We start from the raw sequence: 20,633 nt of genomic DNA, 5'->3' as shown, positions 1-20,633 counted from the left end.
CAATTCCTTTCTTCACCAACAATAACAACACATGCTTTGGTTTCGTGTCCTTAGAGGTTGTCTAAGCACCAAATTTTATTTATTTTATTGATTTATTTAGTTAATAATATTATTAGCACTAGATGTTATACTTTTCATTTTGTTTTTTTTTTTTGAGAGACCATTAGTACATTAGACTGGAAACTTAGGCGTAAGTTAAGTATTTTGATAGCATCATTGTATTCCCGTTAAAGTAATAGTATATAGTATTGAATTAATATTTTTCTAAATATGATAGTTAGATTATGTTTCAGCTCGTGGCTGGTGATAGCTATTCAAGTGCAACAGAAATATTTTTTTAAAGATTTTTCGAGAGTGATTTAAAGAACACTGTGCATAGTTTTGGTTAAAGATTTTGGCTGCGTTGGACGCAAGCACATTTTTCCAAAATATTTTGAGTTGAAATATATTTATTTCACAATATAACTCGACACTACACCACCGCAGCCGCTCAACACTAATTCATTCCTTTGCAACTATGCTTTGCATTTTTCTGTTTTTTTGACAAAAAGGCCTTGAAGCGCTGCTTGAAGTTGCCACGCCATTTCGCGCAAGTGCGAGCGGCCGCAGCAGGCGTTGCGTTTCATTTTGACTCATCTGTGGAGTCGAAACGCGCTTTCTTTGATTTATCACCAGCAGCCTCGCTTTCTTCAGTCAACTCCGCATTTTCCACATTCTCCGCCGCACCATTCTCAATAGCCTTGGCGTCTTGCTTCGCTGTTGTGGCAGTGGTGCCGAAATAAGCGCCGGTCGGTTCGATATCCACCAAACGCTCCACGTCGTCCAGTGGTGGCGGTGGTGGTACAATAATTGTCAGTACGCCATCGGTGGAACGCGTAGCTTTGGCCAAAGTGGCGTCGTAATTCCTTGGTAATTTATATTTGCGCGTAAATTCACGTGTAATACAGAATTTGCTCTTCTCACCACGGTCGTCCATCTGCTTGCCCGTCAAAATAACGGTGTCATTGTTGCGCACCTTCAAGACGAGCTCGTCATCGCGGAAATGGTGCACATCGATGACAACCTTAAAGGTGCCCTTGCCATTGCTGTCCGGCTCGTCGCCCGTCTCGATGGTCGCACGACTGGCCAAGCACGAGCGATGACACCACGGACCATCGTCCGACCAGTGATGCATATGCCAGTCGCGGGCACATACATCCACATCGTGATGTGTGAAGGTCGACTTCCAGCGACGCGATGTCGGACACCTTGCATGATAGCTGAAGCTATCGAAGGGCCAGAGGCGTGTGGAGGGCCAGTGCCAGAAGTGATCGTGCGGCCAATCCCAATCATAGTCCCAATGTATAGGCATGTTGCTGTTGACCTACTGTCTCGCCTTCGTATTTCGTTTTTGTTGTTATCGCAGGTTTTACGCCTCGCTGCGCGCCGGCATTAACGTCGTCGTCGTTATCGTATTTTCCTATCGTTGCCGATGTCGTTTCGTTCGGTTTTTACTGTTTTTTGTGTTTTAGTTTCGCTGGTGTAGATGTGGTTGCCGTTATGCAGCGACAACCAGAATTTTTTGGACGTGCCGCCAAAAAAAGTGTTGTCACCACCGCTCACGGCTCGTGCCAAGTTCGTACTGAATCGAGTGCGCGCTGAGCAATTGGCAATGAAGCCTTCGCCTTCGCAAACTATGCGCTGGAATGCGAGGTGAATTTCATGCCAAACAAGCATTCATTATTTTACTTTCTAGTTAACTAGTTATGCAAAAATGTTGTCGTTGGGTAAAGGGCTGAACTTGCTTGAGGTTGAGGCAGTACGAAACTGTACTGTTTACTATTCAACGCTGATGCTAATTATGTCGTAACTAAGGGCGAAAGCAAAAAGTGATAAATCAGGAAGCTACTGGAACAATTGAGTTGTACTACGACTTTGAGTTTCGAATTGAGTAATTTTAGGACTTAAGTTTTTTGCTCGAATTTCTGGGTTTGGGAAGGAATTGAGTTCGATAATGAGCTCCAAGTAGAGTGGTAGGTGAGGATGAGCTGAGTTTAATGTTGATTATGCAATTGCGGTTAATGTTAAGATTATAGTCACTGTTAATCGTGGGATTGAGATAGAGGGTGATTCAGCAAGTTGGGGTTGACATTGGGGTTAAAGTAGAGCTTGAGGCAGACATTGAAATGGAGGCAGAGGAGATTGATATTGTGGTTGAGGTTGAGGTCAAGTTGAGATTGAGAATGAGTCTGAGATTGAGCTGGATGTTAAGGTTGGGGTTGAAGTTGACGTTCAGGTTGAAGTTGAGATTGAAGTTTGGGTTGAGGTTGAGGTCAAGTTTACGATTAAAGTTAAGGTTAGGGATGAGGTTGAGATTGGCGTTGAGGTTGAGGTTGAGATTGAGATTTAGGTTAAGGTTAAGGATGAGGTTGATGATGGAGGTTGAGGGTTAAGGTTAAGGTTAAGGTTAAGGATAAGGTTAAGGTTAAGGTTAAGGTTAAGGTTAAGGTTAAGGTTAAGGTAGAGGTTAAGGTTAAGGTTAAGGTAGAGGTTAAGGTTAAGGTTAAGGTTAATGTTAAGGTTAAGGTTAAGGTTAAGGTTAAGGTTAAGGTTAAGGTTAAGGTTAAGGTTAAGGTTAAGGTTAAGGTTAAGGTTAAGGTTAAGGTTAAGGTTAAGGTTAAGGTTAAGGTTAAGGTTAAGGTTAAGGTTAAGGTTAAGGTTAAGGTTAAGGTTAAGGTTAAGGTTAAGAATTAGGCTAAGGTTAAGGTTAAGGTTAAGGTTAAGGTTAAGGTTAAGGTTAATGTTAAGGTTAAGGTTAAGGTTAAGTTTAAGGATAAGGTTAAGGTTAAGGTTAAGTTTAATGTTAAATTTAAGGTTAAGGTTAATGTTAAGGTTAAGATTAATGTTAAGGATAATGTTAAGGTAAAGGTTAAGGTTAAGGTTAAGGTTAAGGTTAAGGTTAAGGTTAAGGTTAAGGTTAAGGTTAAGGTTAAGGTTAAGGTTAAGGTTAAGGTTAAGGTTAAGGTTAAGGTTAAGGTTAAGGTTAAGGTTAAGGTTAAGGTTAAGGTTAAGGTTAAGGTTAAGGTTAAGGTTAAGGTTAAGGTTAAGGCCAAGGTTACTGTTAAGGTTACGTAACCTTAATCTCAAGTTTAAGGTTATGGTTAAGGTTAAGGTTAAGATTAAGATTGACGTTGAGATTAAGATTGGGTTTCAGGATGAGGTTAAAATTAAAATTGATATTGAGACGGAGGTTGAAATTGATGTTTGTATGAGTTCAGTTTAACTTCATGTTTTAAAGATTTCTTTATCTTTCAGTTTTAGGTGCGATTTGGACTTAAATAAGATTTCCATTTTTGAAAATAAATATTTAAGATAGATACAAAATGGTCCTCTGGCCTGATTTTAAAGAATATTTTGAGATTGAGTGTGTGCCTCTTCTCATTTGAGTTTTATTTTCTTTTTGAGTTGGAAATCAGTAACTGTTGGCTTTAAGTTGAGTGCATTCTACTACCGTATTACCAGTTACTAACTGAGTTTCGCATGGAAATGCAAAATCATTGTTAATACACCTATCTGCATACATATGTACAGTTGTATTTCCGCGTTCCATTGTTTGATCAATAATCGAATTTCGACATAACAAGCACAGCAAACTAAACAGCGTTTAACTTTGCTCAGTGGGCCGTGACAGTTCAGCGCTTAAGTTTCCTGTCTACCAAAAGGTATAGGCAGCCACACAAACACAATCAGATAACGCTGCATGTATATATGTGTGTGTAGAAAGTCGATATGCACTCTCATGGTGGTACATGGCGTCTGAGTGTACTAACGGTTCACATATGTAACCATTTAGATCTAGCTTTCTACTGCCTCGGTATAGCCAAGCCACGTGCCGCGTACGCTTTGCACCACTCCCAGTGGCCAACAACAATATACGCGAGCTGCCAAGCGCTAGAGTTAGAAAGCATGTAAGCATGTAAGTAGGTAATAGCGTTGCGGTAAGCGAACGCGCTTCGGAGCTTTGCGCTCATCTTTTCGTGTAGTGAATTTATGCGCTTAACTTTCGCCGCGGAAGTGTAACTAATGAAATTCGTGACCTTTGAGATAGCAAAACAGCACTGGAGCAGTAACCACTCGTTGCGGTGTTAAGCGAAAGTCGTGAGCAAAAAATGGAAGATACATGGTGGTATGCATGAACTGAGTAAAAAGTAAAGACACGGAGTTCGCTAGAAATGTTAGAATTTCTATTATAAATTTTATATAATATATATGTACTATATAATATATGTTACTTAAAATTTTTAAACGCAATAAAGCTTTGTAATGCATATACAAAGCTATGCAGCTTGTAGAATAAAATGCTTTAGGAAAAGTGTGGAAAATTGTTGTTTCAATGGCGTCACTCTTTCTGCTAACCAACAGCAAGAACTATCAGACGCATAGACAGTTTAGTGATTGGTCGGAAATTAGATTATATACTTCGATGCTATTCATTTTCAAACCGGCTGGCGACAGCTGGACGCACTGGGACAATATGACAAGGCAACAAAGAAGCTGGGTTGTTGAGTAATGTCAAAACAATGTTGAAATTATATTAAATGTAAAAAAGAAAATGAAGTACTTCAGGAAATTAGTAAATGAAGCTGAATATTATGTTGTGTGCGCCAGCTTTGAGATTTTTTGAAAGAATTATATTCAGATTTTTTATCTAAAAATATAACATTAACTTAGATTGCACCGAAGCCAAAATAATCTTCATAAATGCAAAATATGCCGCACAAGAAGTTTGATCGGTCGGTTTATATGGCCACTATATGCTAAAGTAATTCAGTCTACACCATGTTTTTTTTTTTTTTGAGATTGCTCGATTGTCTGAGAAAATTATCCATACTAAACTTCGTGAAGATTGCTCATGAAATGAAAAAGTTTTCCATACAAACACTCAATTCCGATCGTTCAGTTTGTATGACAGCTATATGCTATAGTAGTCCGATAGTAGTAATTCCGACAAATCAGCAACTCCTTGATGATAAACGGATAGGTGCAAAATTTTGGAGTGCTATCTCAAAAACTGAGGGACTAGTCTGCATAAATAAAGAAAGACGAATCTGGTTAAATTTTTATTTTGTACTTAAAAAGCAAGGGCAATAAAAAATATATACACAGAGTCTTCAAAGCACTCTGAATTCAGGTCGGACAATTCGAACTAATGTCGTGCTGGAATCTGTACAGTTTGCTTCTAAAGCACCCATGTTCACTAAGTATTTGGGTTAGGTGGAAATGCAGGTCCACATGTCGTCTCTCGAGCCATGTCCGGTGTCAGTCTTTGGGTTCACCGTCCTTTGAGTGAGGTTTACCACCGCTGTTGCCATATTGTTAAGCTTCTAACTCTTTCGGCTTCTCATATTCGTCACCCTGGATTTCAATGGGCATCATACTTGCTAATATTTCAGCAGCATCACTTGATAATGTTCGAAAAGCACTGAGATCTCTTAGTGCCGACAGCAAGTGCTTGTTTAATTGTCTGACATAGGATTTAATGCCTAACACCTGGGCCAATATTAAATATTATCATATAACCCAACCGATTTCTTTGCCTTTACGAGTAAAAATTGCCGGCTTGAATGCACACAGCCTTTATTTGCCATAATTCCTACTAATACATCTAGGATTTTATTCGTTTTACCTGCAGTGTATTCTATGTGGGTGATCCTTAAATTTATGCCTTGACTCTATTAGTACTCCGAGATACTTTAGTTGTGGCTGTGAAATAATCTCGGACTCCCCTATGGTGAGGGATAAACTTTCCTCCTTTTTTCTAGTACTTATAAGCAAGACTTCTGTCTTAAGTGTTAGAAAAATGCTAGTCATGCTTATCAGTTGCATATATCCTTTATACGGTCGCCGATTTTTCCTTCCGAGGGTTCTAAATATCGCGACAAACTCAATTTTCCTATTCAGAAAATAAAATATGTGAACATTGACTTCGAATTACTTTGAACTTTTTTAAATTTGCTTGTGGGGTGAAAAGTTAAAAATAAATTTCCTCTTTCCTTGAAAATAATATAGAATTACACAATATTTTTTAATAGCAATCATGTATTACATTAATAAAAAAATGGGTGATTAAAATGGAAATTTCTGAAAGCCAAATGGGTTCTAGGAATTTATAGGCGAACATTAGCGAATCCAGTTATTTAATTGACAGCTTGGCTTCACTTTGAATAATTATTGTTTCTGCGAATTTTATAATTTACAATTATGCTTGTGGGCTTATGTAAACGCATTAAGGTGGGTAGAGCTAAAAGAAATTTCAAAGAACTTGAGTAAAAAGCTGAATGGTATACATTTTGAAGTATTTTTAATAATAAAATTCAATTACAGCATTAAATTCACATGGAAGTGTTTTTTGTTTTTCATTTTTAAGTGAAAAGCGCATATAAAAGAATTAAAAACATCAACCAATTATTTCGCAAGTCTTTTAAAAGTTAAATCACAAGTAAGCACAAAATATAAAATAAGTTGAAAAAATCCAGGATTGAGCGGATCAGTGGTATTACAGGAAAATCCGCCTTCTTTTTGTTGATTTCGATTGTGAGGTGTCTTTCTTTTTTAATATTTTAATATTAAAATTGATTAACAAAAACCTAATTAGTAGCCGACTTTGAGCTCATTTCAATAAAGTATATATTACTTCACAGAGTTTGTTTTGCTTGTTTCAGATCGGTATTAAGGCTGATTGCCGGGCAGATAGATCAAATCTATCAATTTTGTTTTCGCAAGCAAAAGTTACCAACTTGCATTCCTCCACAAAGAATCCAACAAGACTATTGGCATCACCGCATTGAAGTTCACTAGACATTGGCCTGTCAGAGTCTATACAACTTGGTAAAGACGAATTTTGACTAGACAATTTGAATTTGTTTATTACCCCGAGCCGTTTTGATGCGGCGAGGCTAAGCCGTTCAGCAATAATACAGTAAAAGGCAACGCAACTCTAGCTCGTTTTCATGACTACATGACACCACTTTTCAGCTGGGAAAGAAGGTTCAAAGTCAACTTATAAAAAGATGACTAGCGAAAAGTTATGTTAGGTACACTGAATACTCTAAACATTTATATGAATGGCTTGAAAATGGGCGATAGAGTTGGTGTGGGAATATACTGTCCATAGTAAGGTATATGGCAGCCTTTTAAGTTGCCGGACCACTGCAATATACTTCAAGCTGAGGTCTTTGCTATTGCGAAAGACACTTCGCAGGTCTCAAATGCACCTGCAGAAAATTCCAGAGTCAATAGCTACAATCAAGCAGCAATCAACCTCGTATAGCATATCGACCAGAAGTGTCTTGGGAAGCAGGAAAGTGATGCTAAAAGCAAGCAACTTCACTTCTACTGGGTGCCAGACCATAGAGACATCGAAGGCAGTGAAATAGTGGACGAGATTGCCAACAATGGTGCACGTGTAACACTCGAAAACGTTATCAACATTGTAAAACTGGGAAACCCATGCATTGTCCATACGACGATCTAAACAGAAGCATGATAAAGAAAATCAAAACCCGATGGCAAGAGCAACTTGGGTGAAAAACTGCAAAACACCTGAGCAAAACTGTAAATCGAAAGTGCACGAAATAGGCACTCGATAGAAGAGACTTTAGGAACACACGCCCGCAGAATGGGGCTGACAGATCGAGAAGACTGCAGCAAATGTATAGAGCACGGCATCAGAGAAACCATGGAGCATCTCCTGTATAGTAGTCCCACATTGACAAGACTACATCGTCAGTTTCCGGGGAGGTATCGATAGTGAGGCCACAGACTTTGTTAATTACTTCTCCTCTTGGACCTAGTAACTGAACTATAAATGGTATTGCAAAGGACCAAACTTGGTGGTAGACTATTGGCCTACCAGATTAAGCTAATCTAACTTAACCTAGTATTAATAATAGACGACGGCCGGAGCAGGCTGCAAACAATACATCCTTGTTGTAGTTGGGAGATATCTAGAAAAGGTCTGCCTATTTAGTTGAATATTCGCTGCTCCTTAACAGCATAGCTCTCAAATGGAAAGTCATCCTATGGTTGGGCGCACAAAAAGCAAGGAATCATGCGACCTGTGCAGAGAATTAGCTTTTTGTTTCCCAATAGGCCTTCTAAATTGAATCAAGTTCGTCGTCAGGCATCCACTGCCTAGATACAGGGTCACCAAAGCTTTCTGTGCAACAACTATTTGTAACAAATATAGCTGAGTCTCGGAGGAGTCAACATCCCGACTATTAAAATTCAAAAGGAATGACATAAGAACTCTAGTAGGACTAACTATCTTTAAAAAGTTGTCAAAGGGTAGAAGCAGAAGCTATAGAACATCTTACAAGCGAAAGCAAAGTTTTATATGGGAAAAATCGCAGCTTTCGGTCGAGGGTAACTGGAGATCGCACAGATAAGATTGTTTGCGTTGATGAGCATCGTCAGTTGCACACGGTGGTTTAGAGAGAAGAGAATAGAGTGTAGGATTCTAGTAACAATGGTTTCACAATAACGGAATAAAGACTTAAGTGCGTGCTCAGACATCCACTCTACCTACCTACCTAGATATAACTTCACCGAAATTCTTTCTTCAACAACTATTTATTGTCTATATTTTATTATCATGCTTTCATGCAACAAATTCTCTTAATAAATACAAATATATACATATATAACATTTAACAGTACAGCATGTGTTCCCACTTTATGTTAACCCTTTGACCCACTTTAAGAATTTCTGCCACATCAAAGTAGCCAAGCGAGAACGCATTTTATTTTGTTTGCCATTGAATAATGTTAACGCAATGCAAGTTAAGAATAAATCTGTGCCTTCATTTGATCACATTGGCTATAGCTATAGCAGTAATCGGTGTGTATGTATGTATGTGCTTGGTCACAGCTGCGCTCTGGATGAGTTCAGTGGCTGAGCTTTGCGGTTGAATAAAGATGCAGCAGCCGCACCGGCAACGGCAACGGCAGCATGGAGCATGAATATATTCAACGCCAGCTCGCTCCACTTCAAAGCATACCAATAAAGAGTAATGCGGAAGAAAAATGTCAGTTATTCGCACGCACACACACACACAGACACAATATGCAGCTAGTAATACTCTTTCGGTTAGAAAAAATTACTTTTGCTTCGATTTTTATTCTGCATTTTACGAGCTTCGCCCTTTTTGGGCTCGCTCTCATCGCAGTTGGGTTTATATGCTTTGCACTCATTCTTACTCCATTTGGTTTGTAAGATTCTGGCTTACTTTTGTGTTATTTTTTGTCGCAATATGGTTCCAAAAATATGCACGAATGTTTTAACATGACAGCCGCCAAGCTCATTGGCATCTTGAACGCACGGTTTATTGATGCGCGATGCTCGCAACAAAAGTCGTAAAACACAAATTGAACATTGGGTTCCAGCAATTTATTTGCGATAGGTGAAAGCGTTTGTGTATAACACATTCGGTGATCAATCAATCAATCGTAAATTCACAGAGAAGAAGTAATTTGTTTCAGAAGTTATTGAGTCAGAGGTTGTACTACCCGTACGAGTATATAAGTATCTGTGAAAATCAACAAAATTTCTGAATTTCTATGGGTTGTCAGATATTATGGAATTATTTATGTTAAATCATTTATTTTGGGTCTTAGGCATTTCAAGCTTTAACGTTGCTATGGATTTTGCTACAAGAGATCATCAGTGGAAGGCTTTGCATTCCACAATTATCTGTGAAGTAAATATATTGGTTGGTCTGTGGTACTAAAGGTGATATATAAAAATTAAATCAGTTGAAATGATATTTTTGTATGCGAAATTGCGATATTTCGGTTTCTTATAGTCTGAAGTGCTATATTCAGTGTGTCTTAAAGTGGTATATCTAGTTGCAAGTAAAAAAAAACGTTTTTTTGAAATTATTCTTTTAAATGGACTTATCTTTTAATAAGGGAAAAAACTCTGCCATTCTTTCTCAAAAATTTTTTAATTCCTTGTTTCCGTAGCCATATCCAAGGACAACCTCTGGAAACAGGTGTCTAGCGGCCAAGAAAATTTGTCTGCATAAAATTATCCAAAGTTCAAATAAATAAAAAAAAAAAAAAAACAAAGTAGTAAGTCTAGTAAAATTTTCGATTTTTGACAGCTTTTTAAAAAAAAAAATTTTGTGGTTAAATTTTTCGAAAAAAATTATATTTCACAACGGCTTAAAAAATAAAAAAAATATTATTAAAAAACTTATTTCTTCCACCGTTATTCCACATATATATAAGGTATTGTGAAAATGTCAGGTGTATGGATAGGTCCAGCCGTTTCGGAACGTTTACACTAAGGTGTTTACACTAAGGTGTTGTTTAGAAATACCCCCATTACAGCAGTTGACGGATCAACTTTCAATTTTTGAAATTATTTTCGTATTACATGCGGACATTTAGTTCGATTTTGTTAAATTCCTATGTAGATATAACAAATAGTGTCCTTGAGATTGCGACTTTGCTTTAATTTGGTATGTGACTTTGCTAAAAACAACGTGGCCTACATTTAGGGCACTCTGAGGCAGATGAGTTTAATAAATTATGCTAGAAATTTCGTACAAATACTTTTCTCGCGAACAAACGTATCATTTGTCGAATCGGATCACTATAAGTTATAGCTGTCATATAAACCGATCAATCAAACTCAAGCGCTTGTATAGAAAACTTTAAATATATCTTCACGAAATTTGGCATGGATAAATACCTAAGACAGTGCTGTAACCTCCATATATTATGCAGATCTAAACACTATTTCATATAGCTGCAATAAAAACATATCGGTCACAATCAGGTCCTTGTATGGAAAAATTTCGTATCTGATAATACATCTGCCTCAAATTCGAATGGATTATTATCCATGACAGCACTGGAATCTCGAAATATATCGTTCAGAACGGATCATTTAAAAATTTTCTCTCAAATCGGACCTTCAGAGAATAAAGACTTAATACAAATGGATCGAAGAAAATCATGTTCGTTTGGGAAAAACTTTTTATTGACAACTTATCTTCAAGAATTGAATAATGCTTAGAGCAGACCGCACTAGTTTATCGTCGGCATACGAACTGAACGATCAAAATTGAGTTCTTTTTTACGAGTTGATAAAAAATCAAGAAAAATAACTGTTTTTCTTCTTATGACTCATTAAAAACTAATTTTCGCTTTCGGCTCAACTTTCTCGTTGAAGTGAACATTCCCTGAAACTCAATAATGGTCATTAACACTGTAATGTAGACTTAAAATAACACTGGACTGATAAAATGCCTAAGGAAACACAGAATCTAATACGTACATCAGAATATATGGCATGTAAAGCTATTCACACATTTTGAAAATGTCGATAATGCAATAAGAGCTCGTCATTTCTATTTCACCCAGCAAAGTAATTGTTTGCGTCTATTGGATTTCGTTACCAAAACCGTTATGCAAATTTCAATATTAATTGATGTCATGCACTTCTATACAATTTCAATATTTTTGTGTTAATTGTGAGCAGCTGTAGCAATAATAAAGGCAATCAACCTTCATGAACCCACACACATAGAGGCAAACATATCTGAATTGTTTGAAATATGCATATCAGTGATGTTAAGGTAAATACGATATAGGTGTATATAGTAGATAGGTGTGTATACCGAAATGTGAATAAATATTTGCATTACTGAATAAGTGTATATGCTATATATATGAAAACGTGAGCCATCTAAGCAATATAAACATGTTATTGGTTATGCAATGAGCATAAATCAATTTATGAGCACATTTATATACGAGTGTAACTATATATGTGTGTATATATCTGTACTTTAGGGTATCCGTTATTTCTGTAGTTGAATTTGTTTCACAGAACCCCGCTCAAATTCCAATTTTTGCCCAAAAGCAAACCAACTTTTTATTCTGAGTTTAAACCTAGCCTGAGTCATGTTCTCCTTCCAATGCAGATATAGTAACATGGAATATATTGATATTTTGCATTATAAAATAAATCCTACAACTTTGAAAGAGTGATTTTCTAAAATGAGATTTTCAGTGCTAGAAAACATTCATACCGATTTTTTCCATCAATATTTTCATTTGAAAGTTATAGGCAGTTGAAACTAGGCATCAAATGTACTGACAATACAGTACACCGTGTCGTATGAGCAACATAGTATACTTAAAGCACTTGTACTCGTATTAAGCAAAACTGTAATTTCAAAAAAAAAAAAACATTTCAAGAAAACAAGCTGAAGAAACTTACATTTGGAAGTAACGAACACCCTAATGTAACTATATCCAACAACTACCTTTGTTATGACTAAATTTCCATGCACTTGTCATTTAAATTGATTGTCTATTTGCGCAATTGCTCTTTGCCCAAAGTTCTAACAATAAACAATGGAGGAAATGGACGAATTTGTATGTACAACTACATAAATATTTCTATTAAAATTTGTAAGTACAACAACTACATATATATTTCCATTAAAATTTCAATAGCGTTTATATACATATGTATGTCACTCCAGTCTATACAATGCCAATACTATTATGTGCAATATTTATGTTAACCGTTATGAGGACAAGAACATAAATATTAGGAGAAATATATTTTTGAGCAACTGAAAGTACTCTAAGCTCACATTACGTAGGAATAAATTCTAAAATTAGTTAAATGTAAGCTTAAATTATTCAGCAATAAATTAGTTAAAAGATACTATTTTTTTAGAAATGCAGTGAAAAATTGGCGTAAAATCCATAATATTGGTGTTTTAAATTCAAGTTTTACAACTTTGGAAAAATTAGGCCTAAGAATGTCAAATTGGACCGTGTATCAAACTGTCAGCGTCCATGAATATGTTTCCAAGCATTTTTCAAGCTGAGGTCTCCGTTGTTAACAGAATATTGCCTGTAATACCGTCCATTGCATAGGACGTTGATTGAGGCTTTGTTCGAAAAATTAACTTTTCATTACCATTGATCCTTTGGCATAGAAGCTTCCAAGACCAATTATTATCCAGGTCCAAAAGATAAGTTTGAAGGCAAGCTAAAGTGTGAAGGCGCAATATCTCATCCCCAGAATTATGCGCTGCATATGGCATCCGCCAGTAGGAAATACCACCAATGAGAAGATGCAAACATAATCGAGAAGAACCTCCCCGAGATGTTCCATACCAAACGAGGTTTCGGATAAGGCGATGCCCTATTGAACGAATTCGAGTTAAAAAGCTGCATCGAGAAGGCACAATCTTTTATAAGAGTGTACAACTGCTGGTGTACGCTGATGGTTTCTCCGGACTGAATAAGGAAGCGAAATAAATGGGACCAGTAGGGAACGAGAGTAAGATGATATATCTCCTGTCATCAAACAATCAGTCATGACACTCGCTACTTGGCTCCCCATCGTCGCAAGGTGCATGATGGCAGTGCCCTCAGGCTCAAACAATCTGGGTTCTTGCCATAGATGATTGCGACCCTGGTCAAGTGGAATCCTCGCACACTTTGACTTCATTCCAAAATACTTGGATTACCAATTTAAAATAATAAGAAGATATAGTCGAAAGAAACATCCGTTTGAAGTTAAAAATTTATTAAATATTCTTTTATTATATGCCACACTCCATTTTACACAACAATAAAGCATTTGCTAAAACATATAATCACCCTTACTAGGCTTAAACAACACAAAAGTTGAATGAAATGAAAAATGACAAATACAGAACTGTGAAATTCGCACAAATGTCTATTATGCAACTCAATTTTTCAGCCATCAATATTTTCCTTTTAACGCCTGTAACGCTTCAGTTAAACCGATTAATATGTGTTATGTGTACAATTTAAAGCACATAAGTGAAAATCGACTACCTTACACGCAATATGGACCAGATATATATAAAAACGTACATTGAAGTACAACAACGCATTTAATTTTTCACGTTTGCTACACACGTGCCACAATTTTCACCTGCCACAACAATAACAATAGGTGAATTGTGTACGCTTTTTTAAAGGCTTCTCAGCGCCCGCAGCGCTTTCGCACTTATCATTTGTGTGTTAATAAATACACTGCTCGTTTGCAGATGTGCAACAACAAAAATAACAACGCGTGAAAACAGTGTAAAGTACAAATACTCATAATAATGATAATGATGTAGTGGATCAATATTTATGTACATACACGCATGTGCTTATAAGTCTGTGTGCTTATATATGTATACATATTATTGTATTAATGTAAAGCTTTGTGCATAAGTATATGTGTTTTTGCGCTCACCTTATAGCCTTGGATGTGTTAACACGCGCTCCATCCTTGTACCATTGGAATTGCATGCGCGATGATCCTTGGGCGGTGCATGAAATTATAAATTCACTGTCTTCACGAATCGCTGATTTTTGATTAATTGTCAGTTCCTATAATAAGAGAGAGAGAAAGTGAAACGCGTAAGTGATTGTGTTGCATGCTCATAATGGCTTTGGGCGCCTTTTCAAGGATACGGCTATTTAAATATTTATGCAGTTGAAATAAGTGTATACATTATACATAAAGACCAAGGTAGGCAATGTTGGCAAGCAAAAAAATCTTAAAAGTTGGAAAAGTAAGGTTTTTTTGCATTTTCTGAGACATATTGCTTTAATAAATGTATCTGTTATTAAATATTCAGCTTAATTTGTTTATAAAATGTAAATTTTTTACTTATTCTTTTCTTATAATTTCACGTTTAGGGCTGGCCGATTGGTTACCATGATCGTTTGATAGCATACTTTTAGATTTTTTCCTGTGGGGATATTGAACTCAATGGATGGACCATCTGCGACATAGCCGAGGCCAACATTAGAAATTTGGAAACAGTTACAGTACCAGTTATTGGTGGGAAGTACCTGTCTTATACTGCTGTAGAGAATCTATTGGGAACAGATGGATTAGGTCAATGAAGCTGTGGTTAAGCCGTAAATATTTTTTAGAGTATTTGCCTACAAAAAGTAATGCTCGCTAAGAAGTGTTCACAGAGCGGCTCACGTTGGTATCTGTGGTTCATCACGGAGGACACCAACCGTAACAATAGATGAAGTTGTACTCAAAGTATCCGAGAATTTTGACAGCTGCATTAAATCACTCTGAAGCTCAGGGTGGTATATGAAAGGTTTCCAAACATGAATATTCTGAAATTTACATCCTTGAAAATTAAATACATTGTTTCGCATACTCCACCTCTAGTAGCTTCTTTTCTGCTCAGATACCGACAAGGACTATGTGAATTGCCAGTGAAAAAGCACAATGAGGAGAGTTCGAAATTCAAAGGAAAGGGGTAAGGAAGTGGAAGAGAGGTTTTCTCGAAAAAGCTGATATGGTTGCTACTTAATAGCTGCTACAGTAAATGTATCGCTTCGAAGCCTAGCCTCTTTCAGGAATCTCTGAATTCAATTACACAGCAGAGCGACAAAATTAGTTTTCAGCTCCTCCAATGTGCGCTCAAAGTCAGTCAGGTTACTTACCTGCTCAATAACAAAAGATTTCTTTTAATATCAGATTCGTTTGAGTATCTCATTATAGCGGAATTGCTGAATACTGCATAGCCATCAAAATAGTCAAAGGAGGACCAGTCAATTTTGTTTTGTTTAAAATAAGGAAGTAACCTCGGTCCAATTACATTGTAGTCGGGATGAGTCGGATTCCCTTTGTTCTTCTTGGTTCTAGCACTTTGGAACTAGCGTGAACTAATTTCTCGATGTCTTAAGGGACTGCGGACTCATTCTAATATAGACTAGAACGCAGAAGGTTCATATCTTTGATTCTACTTGCTTTTAGTTTCATCTTGCGTGCAATCGAAAGAATTGTTTGCTCAATAGCAGGGAGGAAGAAGCATCCAGGCACTCTTTTCCTCTATAATCCATTTTGTATAAGACTCAGGTTAAAAATCTCGGCAGTCACAAGTCAGGAAAAAAAAGCGATCAGTTTCGGTTAACTGCCTCAAAAAATTTGTTCTAGGTTCAATTCGCTTTATTACATTATAAGGACCTTTCTGATTATTATATAGAAATTTTAGATATCACAATGAGCCGGCGTTCTAAGAGGTTCAAGTGGCATCTCTGCTGGCGATTGTAACTTAACCTAACTGACCCCGACATAATATTAATAAGTACCTTACTTTATCTGCCTGCAAAAGTAAAAATCTGAAACAGTGGTGAATCGAATAACCAACTGGTATAAAACAACTAAATCAGTATAACCAACAAGAGATATCAGCGTTTAATGTATATCACTTCAATAAGGTACTCTTATGACTTATATTGATTCAAGTGATATATTGTCTTCACATAGATAAAAGTAAACAAACAAGTGACGAATTGAATAAACGACTGGTAAAATGCAACTAAACTGCTATAAAACCAATAAACTAGTATAAAATAACTAAACAGGTATACAAAAGTAAAATGGAATAAAATCTAAACTGGTATAAAATGAACTGGTATAAAAACTAAACCGGTATAAAAAATAAAATGGAATAAAATCTAAACTGGTATAAAAAGGAACTGGTATAAAACACAACTGGTATAAAATAATTGAACTGGTATAAAAATGCTAGAACATTATAAACAGCTAAACAAAGTTAATCAGCTATAGGTAGAATATGGTAAAGTAGCTCTCTTATATGGAATCTAACTCTATATATAATTTGTAATTTGTGGATTTCATTTAAAGACAAGAACAAACAGAGAATTGGCGAATTTAACATGACCTTCATTAATGCTGCCTAACTGTACGCACACTTACTACTTCCTTACTTAAGTCCTTCATATTACCTCAAGCAATACTTTATATGCGCATAGCATAATGATTTTCTTGTTAATCATACACTCCAGCAACCCAAGGCATATCTTAATACAAAAGAACAAAAAGTGTAAATCATGAAAAAACCATCCATTGAAGTGAAAATTTGCGATCAGCTGCTGCTTTAATGCACCGCAATTATTATTCATAAAGGTTGCTCAATATGTACCTGCCTCCTCATTGAAGGCCATTACAATAGCCATATACGAGTACCGTTATTGTTCCAATAAACAAGCGTTATATAACACAACATTTAGTCGCAGCTATTTCAATTATTGGTTAAATACATATATAAAAGCACTTTATTTTCCTTGTATGTACATGCGTGTGTGTTGGTGATTGATTGGTCTATGAAGCGTACAACACTTGCCATAAGAGCGTGCACACAAACAAAAACACAAAAGCAACAATAACGCTGGCAAATGGCAATAACACAACAATATGTACTTGTCGGTCATTTTTAATGAGTATATTGTTTATGGATTCATGAATAATAATTATTTTTGTACGCCATTGCTGCAGGTGGTAGCAGCGGCGCTCATGCACTATTTAAATTATTTACCGACTTTGTTTGTGTGTATGTGTGTGTGTTGCATGTTTTCATTTTCACAAGAGTGTGAAAGTGTTAAGTGTTGCCGCACAGCGTTGCCCACAAATGATGGCATGCTTTTATGAACATTGCACGGTGGGGCGAGAGAGGTGAAATGGTAGGTAATTATTTTTTATGAAAATTTTTTTATATTTTGGTTTGAATGAAATTTGTTTGAGTTATTTTTAATATTATTTTGAATTTTTGTTTTTAATTTCAAAACTGATTTTTAATAAAAATATGAAACTTGTTGACCTATTGAAAATTTTTTTTATTAATTTTTGTATAGTTTCTAACAATGCCTACTTCTTTTATATTATTGTTGTAAAATTCTGATAAAATTTTGATATAATAAAATTAGTATAAAAGTTTTCTGCATTAGTTTTTATTACTTTGCATTTTTATATTTTCAGAATTTTTTAGAAATATTTTCTTTTTGGAAACCCAAAAAATTTTTTTTTTAAATTTTGAATTTTACATTTAAATATATGAATTTTTAAACTATTAAAATACGTTTATAAATATTTAGTATTTTAGTAATAGTTTTCAAACATTATTGTTAACAAATGTTAACAAAAAAATATATTTTTTTCTATTTTTTGAATAATTTTTTAGTTAGTATTTTGTATGTCATTAAAAAATATATATTTTCTTAAATAATATTCTATTATATTTAATATTTTATTTTATTATATACAAAATATTATTATTTTTTTAAATAATTTTTTTTTGTTAAATTTTTTTTTGTGAAAAAAAAAATACTTTTTATTATTATCTTTTATATTTTTTTTATTTTATTAATTTTTATTTTTAAACAATCAAATTAAAAAAAAATGTTTAATTCAAGTTTTTCTTTAAATAAATATTCCCCATGCAATCCATACACATATCACAGCCACCGTGCATTATCTCATAAATATTGCATACTTTTGTGCGCATTATTGTGTCAGCAATTTTAAATTTTTTATATTACACATAAGTACATACATATGTATGTACAGTTATTTTTAATTAAAAGTATTGAGTGACAGTTGTTAAAAAATTGCAAAGTAAGCGCGAGTGTGTGCGTGTGTGGGTAAATATTTGATGTCAGCGCAGTTGGTAACCCTTACGCATACACCAATAAATAAACAAATAAATATTTACGCATATCCGTTTAATTACACAGATGATCTTATGTGGCCCAGAGAGTGTATGCAGTAAGTTAAGTAATAGCCCGCTTTGTTGCTGTTGTTGTAGTGCATGTACAGGTGCACAAGTGGTGAGAGTAAATATAAGTGTTAATTGATTTTTTATCGCTTTCACTGTTTTCAATGCGCTCAAGTATCGCTTTAAATGCCAGTATATACCTTAAATGGGGAAAATTAATTAACACTTATGGAACTGAACACTTGTACAGCCTTACATACACATACACACATACATATGAGTGTTGAAGTTTCATACTTTTATTCAACGTACTCAGCTGCAGAGCGCTTTGTGTGCGGAGGGTTATGAGATCATATACATAAATAAGGGACATTTAACGGGAGTGTCAAATTAATTGCGGTTTTGTTATGTGGTGGTTAAGATGATAATTATAATAATGACACTTCATTTTTAAAAGTATAACAAAATAAGTGAGTTTGAACTCAAAGAGATGAGGTACTTCGATCAGCCTAGGATAAGGACTTATAGGCGAATACTTTTTATGTCTTATTCAAGCTTTCGCTAGAGGAGAGAGGAATATGGGAGAAAAAAATATTGAGAACACACGACAGGTAGAGGGAAGAGAACGACACAGTAAGAAAAGGGAAGTAGGGGGGACAAAGTGATTGAAAGAAATGCGGGAGTAGGAATAATGATAACACGAAAGAGGTAAATGGTGAGAGAGACAGAGAGTGAGGAAGAGGGGAGAGTGAAAAGAAAAAAGTGAGTGAGAGCGAATGAAAAAATTATACAGACAAGAGAGAGGAACCTGAGACAAAGGGAAAGAGACATTGAGAGCCTGAAAGAAACAGAGGGAGGGGAAAAAAGACAGAGTGAACGACAGAGAAGACAGAGAAAGGAACAGAGCGTGTGAGATAGACAGAGATTAGAAGAATGATACAGAATGTAAAAAAAAACTTGGGACAAGGGAAAATAGAAATTGTGAGCCTGAAAGAAGTAGGGGAGAGGGAAAGGGACAGAGGGAAAGGGACATAGGGAGGGAGAGGGACAAAGTGAGCGAGAGTGAGAGAAAAAGCGATAGAGATGGGTATACATAGGGTGATACTGAGTGCAAGCAACAGTGAATAAAAGAGAGAGATATATCTAGTGAATGAGAGAGAAAGAAATATAGAGAAAGCAGGTCAAAGAAATTAACACACTTTGAGAGTCCAACCTAGTGCGCACATAAATAAGGGGTACTGCAAAGTGGTTTAAGGAGAAAAAGAAAAGACTGAGGAGAATTCAAAAATTCAAAACCAAACTTCATCAGAATACAGAATACTGCTGTTTAAAATTTGTTCTAAACGTGTTCTTGCGTCTCTCAACCATAACAAAAATTGTCTCTTTAGAGCCTGCATATAGCGTACAGTTAGTGATGATTAGGCTATCTTATACAATCAAATATAACTACTTACGTATAAAGGTATAAATTTGTTACTCACCAATAAATTCAGCGGTGGGTTCTCGTCAAACAAATGGTAGTTGGAAACTAGTGTAATATTTCCAATACGTCCACGCTCCACCATACGTGTGATGGCCTCACGTATGCGATTGGAATCGCCCTTCACGCCGAAGAAATGAAATGTGATATCTAGGCGATCGGTGCTGTTCGAGATTAATTCTAAATCGCTGATTTTTGTGATGTTGAAATTACGTAAAACGCGCATGAGCTGGAAGAAAAGAGAAAAGAAAATTTATTTTAGTAAAAAATGGGTTTTTAGATTACAGAGGTGACTTAACTAGTTAAACATAGTTTGAAATATTACTTTAGAGATTCAATTTACATGTGAATTCCAAAACAATAATTTTTTGTTTGGTATAAAGATATGTGAGAATGTTGTTCGAAAATTCGAAGTTAAGCCGGCTTATAGTTTCGGAGATAAAGGCGTAATTGTAAGATTTCGCTATGCAAATAGACTAAGATATTTCAACGAATCTTTAAGGCACATTTGTCAGGTAATAATTGAAAGTACAAGTAATAACTTCAATTGAAGTGACACACTTTGAAGTGTAATA

At 35.6% G+C, this 20,633-nt stretch overlaps 2 protein-coding genes across 2 annotated transcripts in view; both read right to left on the bottom strand.

The window, feature by feature from the left end:
- LOC109579481 (uncharacterized) overlaps positions 1 to 20,633 on the bottom strand; it is a 319,803-nt gene that overhangs the window by 138,432 nt on the left and 160,738 nt on the right. Inside the window, exons 6-7 of the mRNA XM_049446659.1 lie at positions 20,060 to 20,287; positions 14,285 to 14,421 (exon numbers count right to left, since the gene is read on the bottom strand). Coding sequence (XP_049302616.1) covers positions 14,285 to 14,421; positions 20,060 to 20,287 — 365 coding nt within the window. The remainder of the gene's footprint in view (positions 1 to 14,284; positions 14,422 to 20,059; positions 20,288 to 20,633) is intronic.
- LOC105225308 (heat shock protein 27) lies at positions 36 to 1,796 on the bottom strand. The gene has a single exon (XM_019989910.3). The coding sequence runs from the start codon at positions 1,349 to 1,351 to the stop codon at positions 623 to 625; it is 729 nt and encodes a 242-aa protein (XP_019845469.3). The 5' UTR covers positions 1,352 to 1,796; the 3' UTR covers positions 36 to 622.

This window comes from Bactrocera dorsalis, chromosome 1 (assembly GCF_023373825.1).
Source record: "Bactrocera dorsalis isolate Fly_Bdor chromosome 1, ASM2337382v1, whole genome shotgun sequence".
Lineage (NCBI taxonomy): Eukaryota > Metazoa > Arthropoda > Insecta > Diptera > Tephritidae > Bactrocera > Bactrocera dorsalis.
This window is presented reverse-complemented; position numbering and strand designations above follow the sequence as displayed.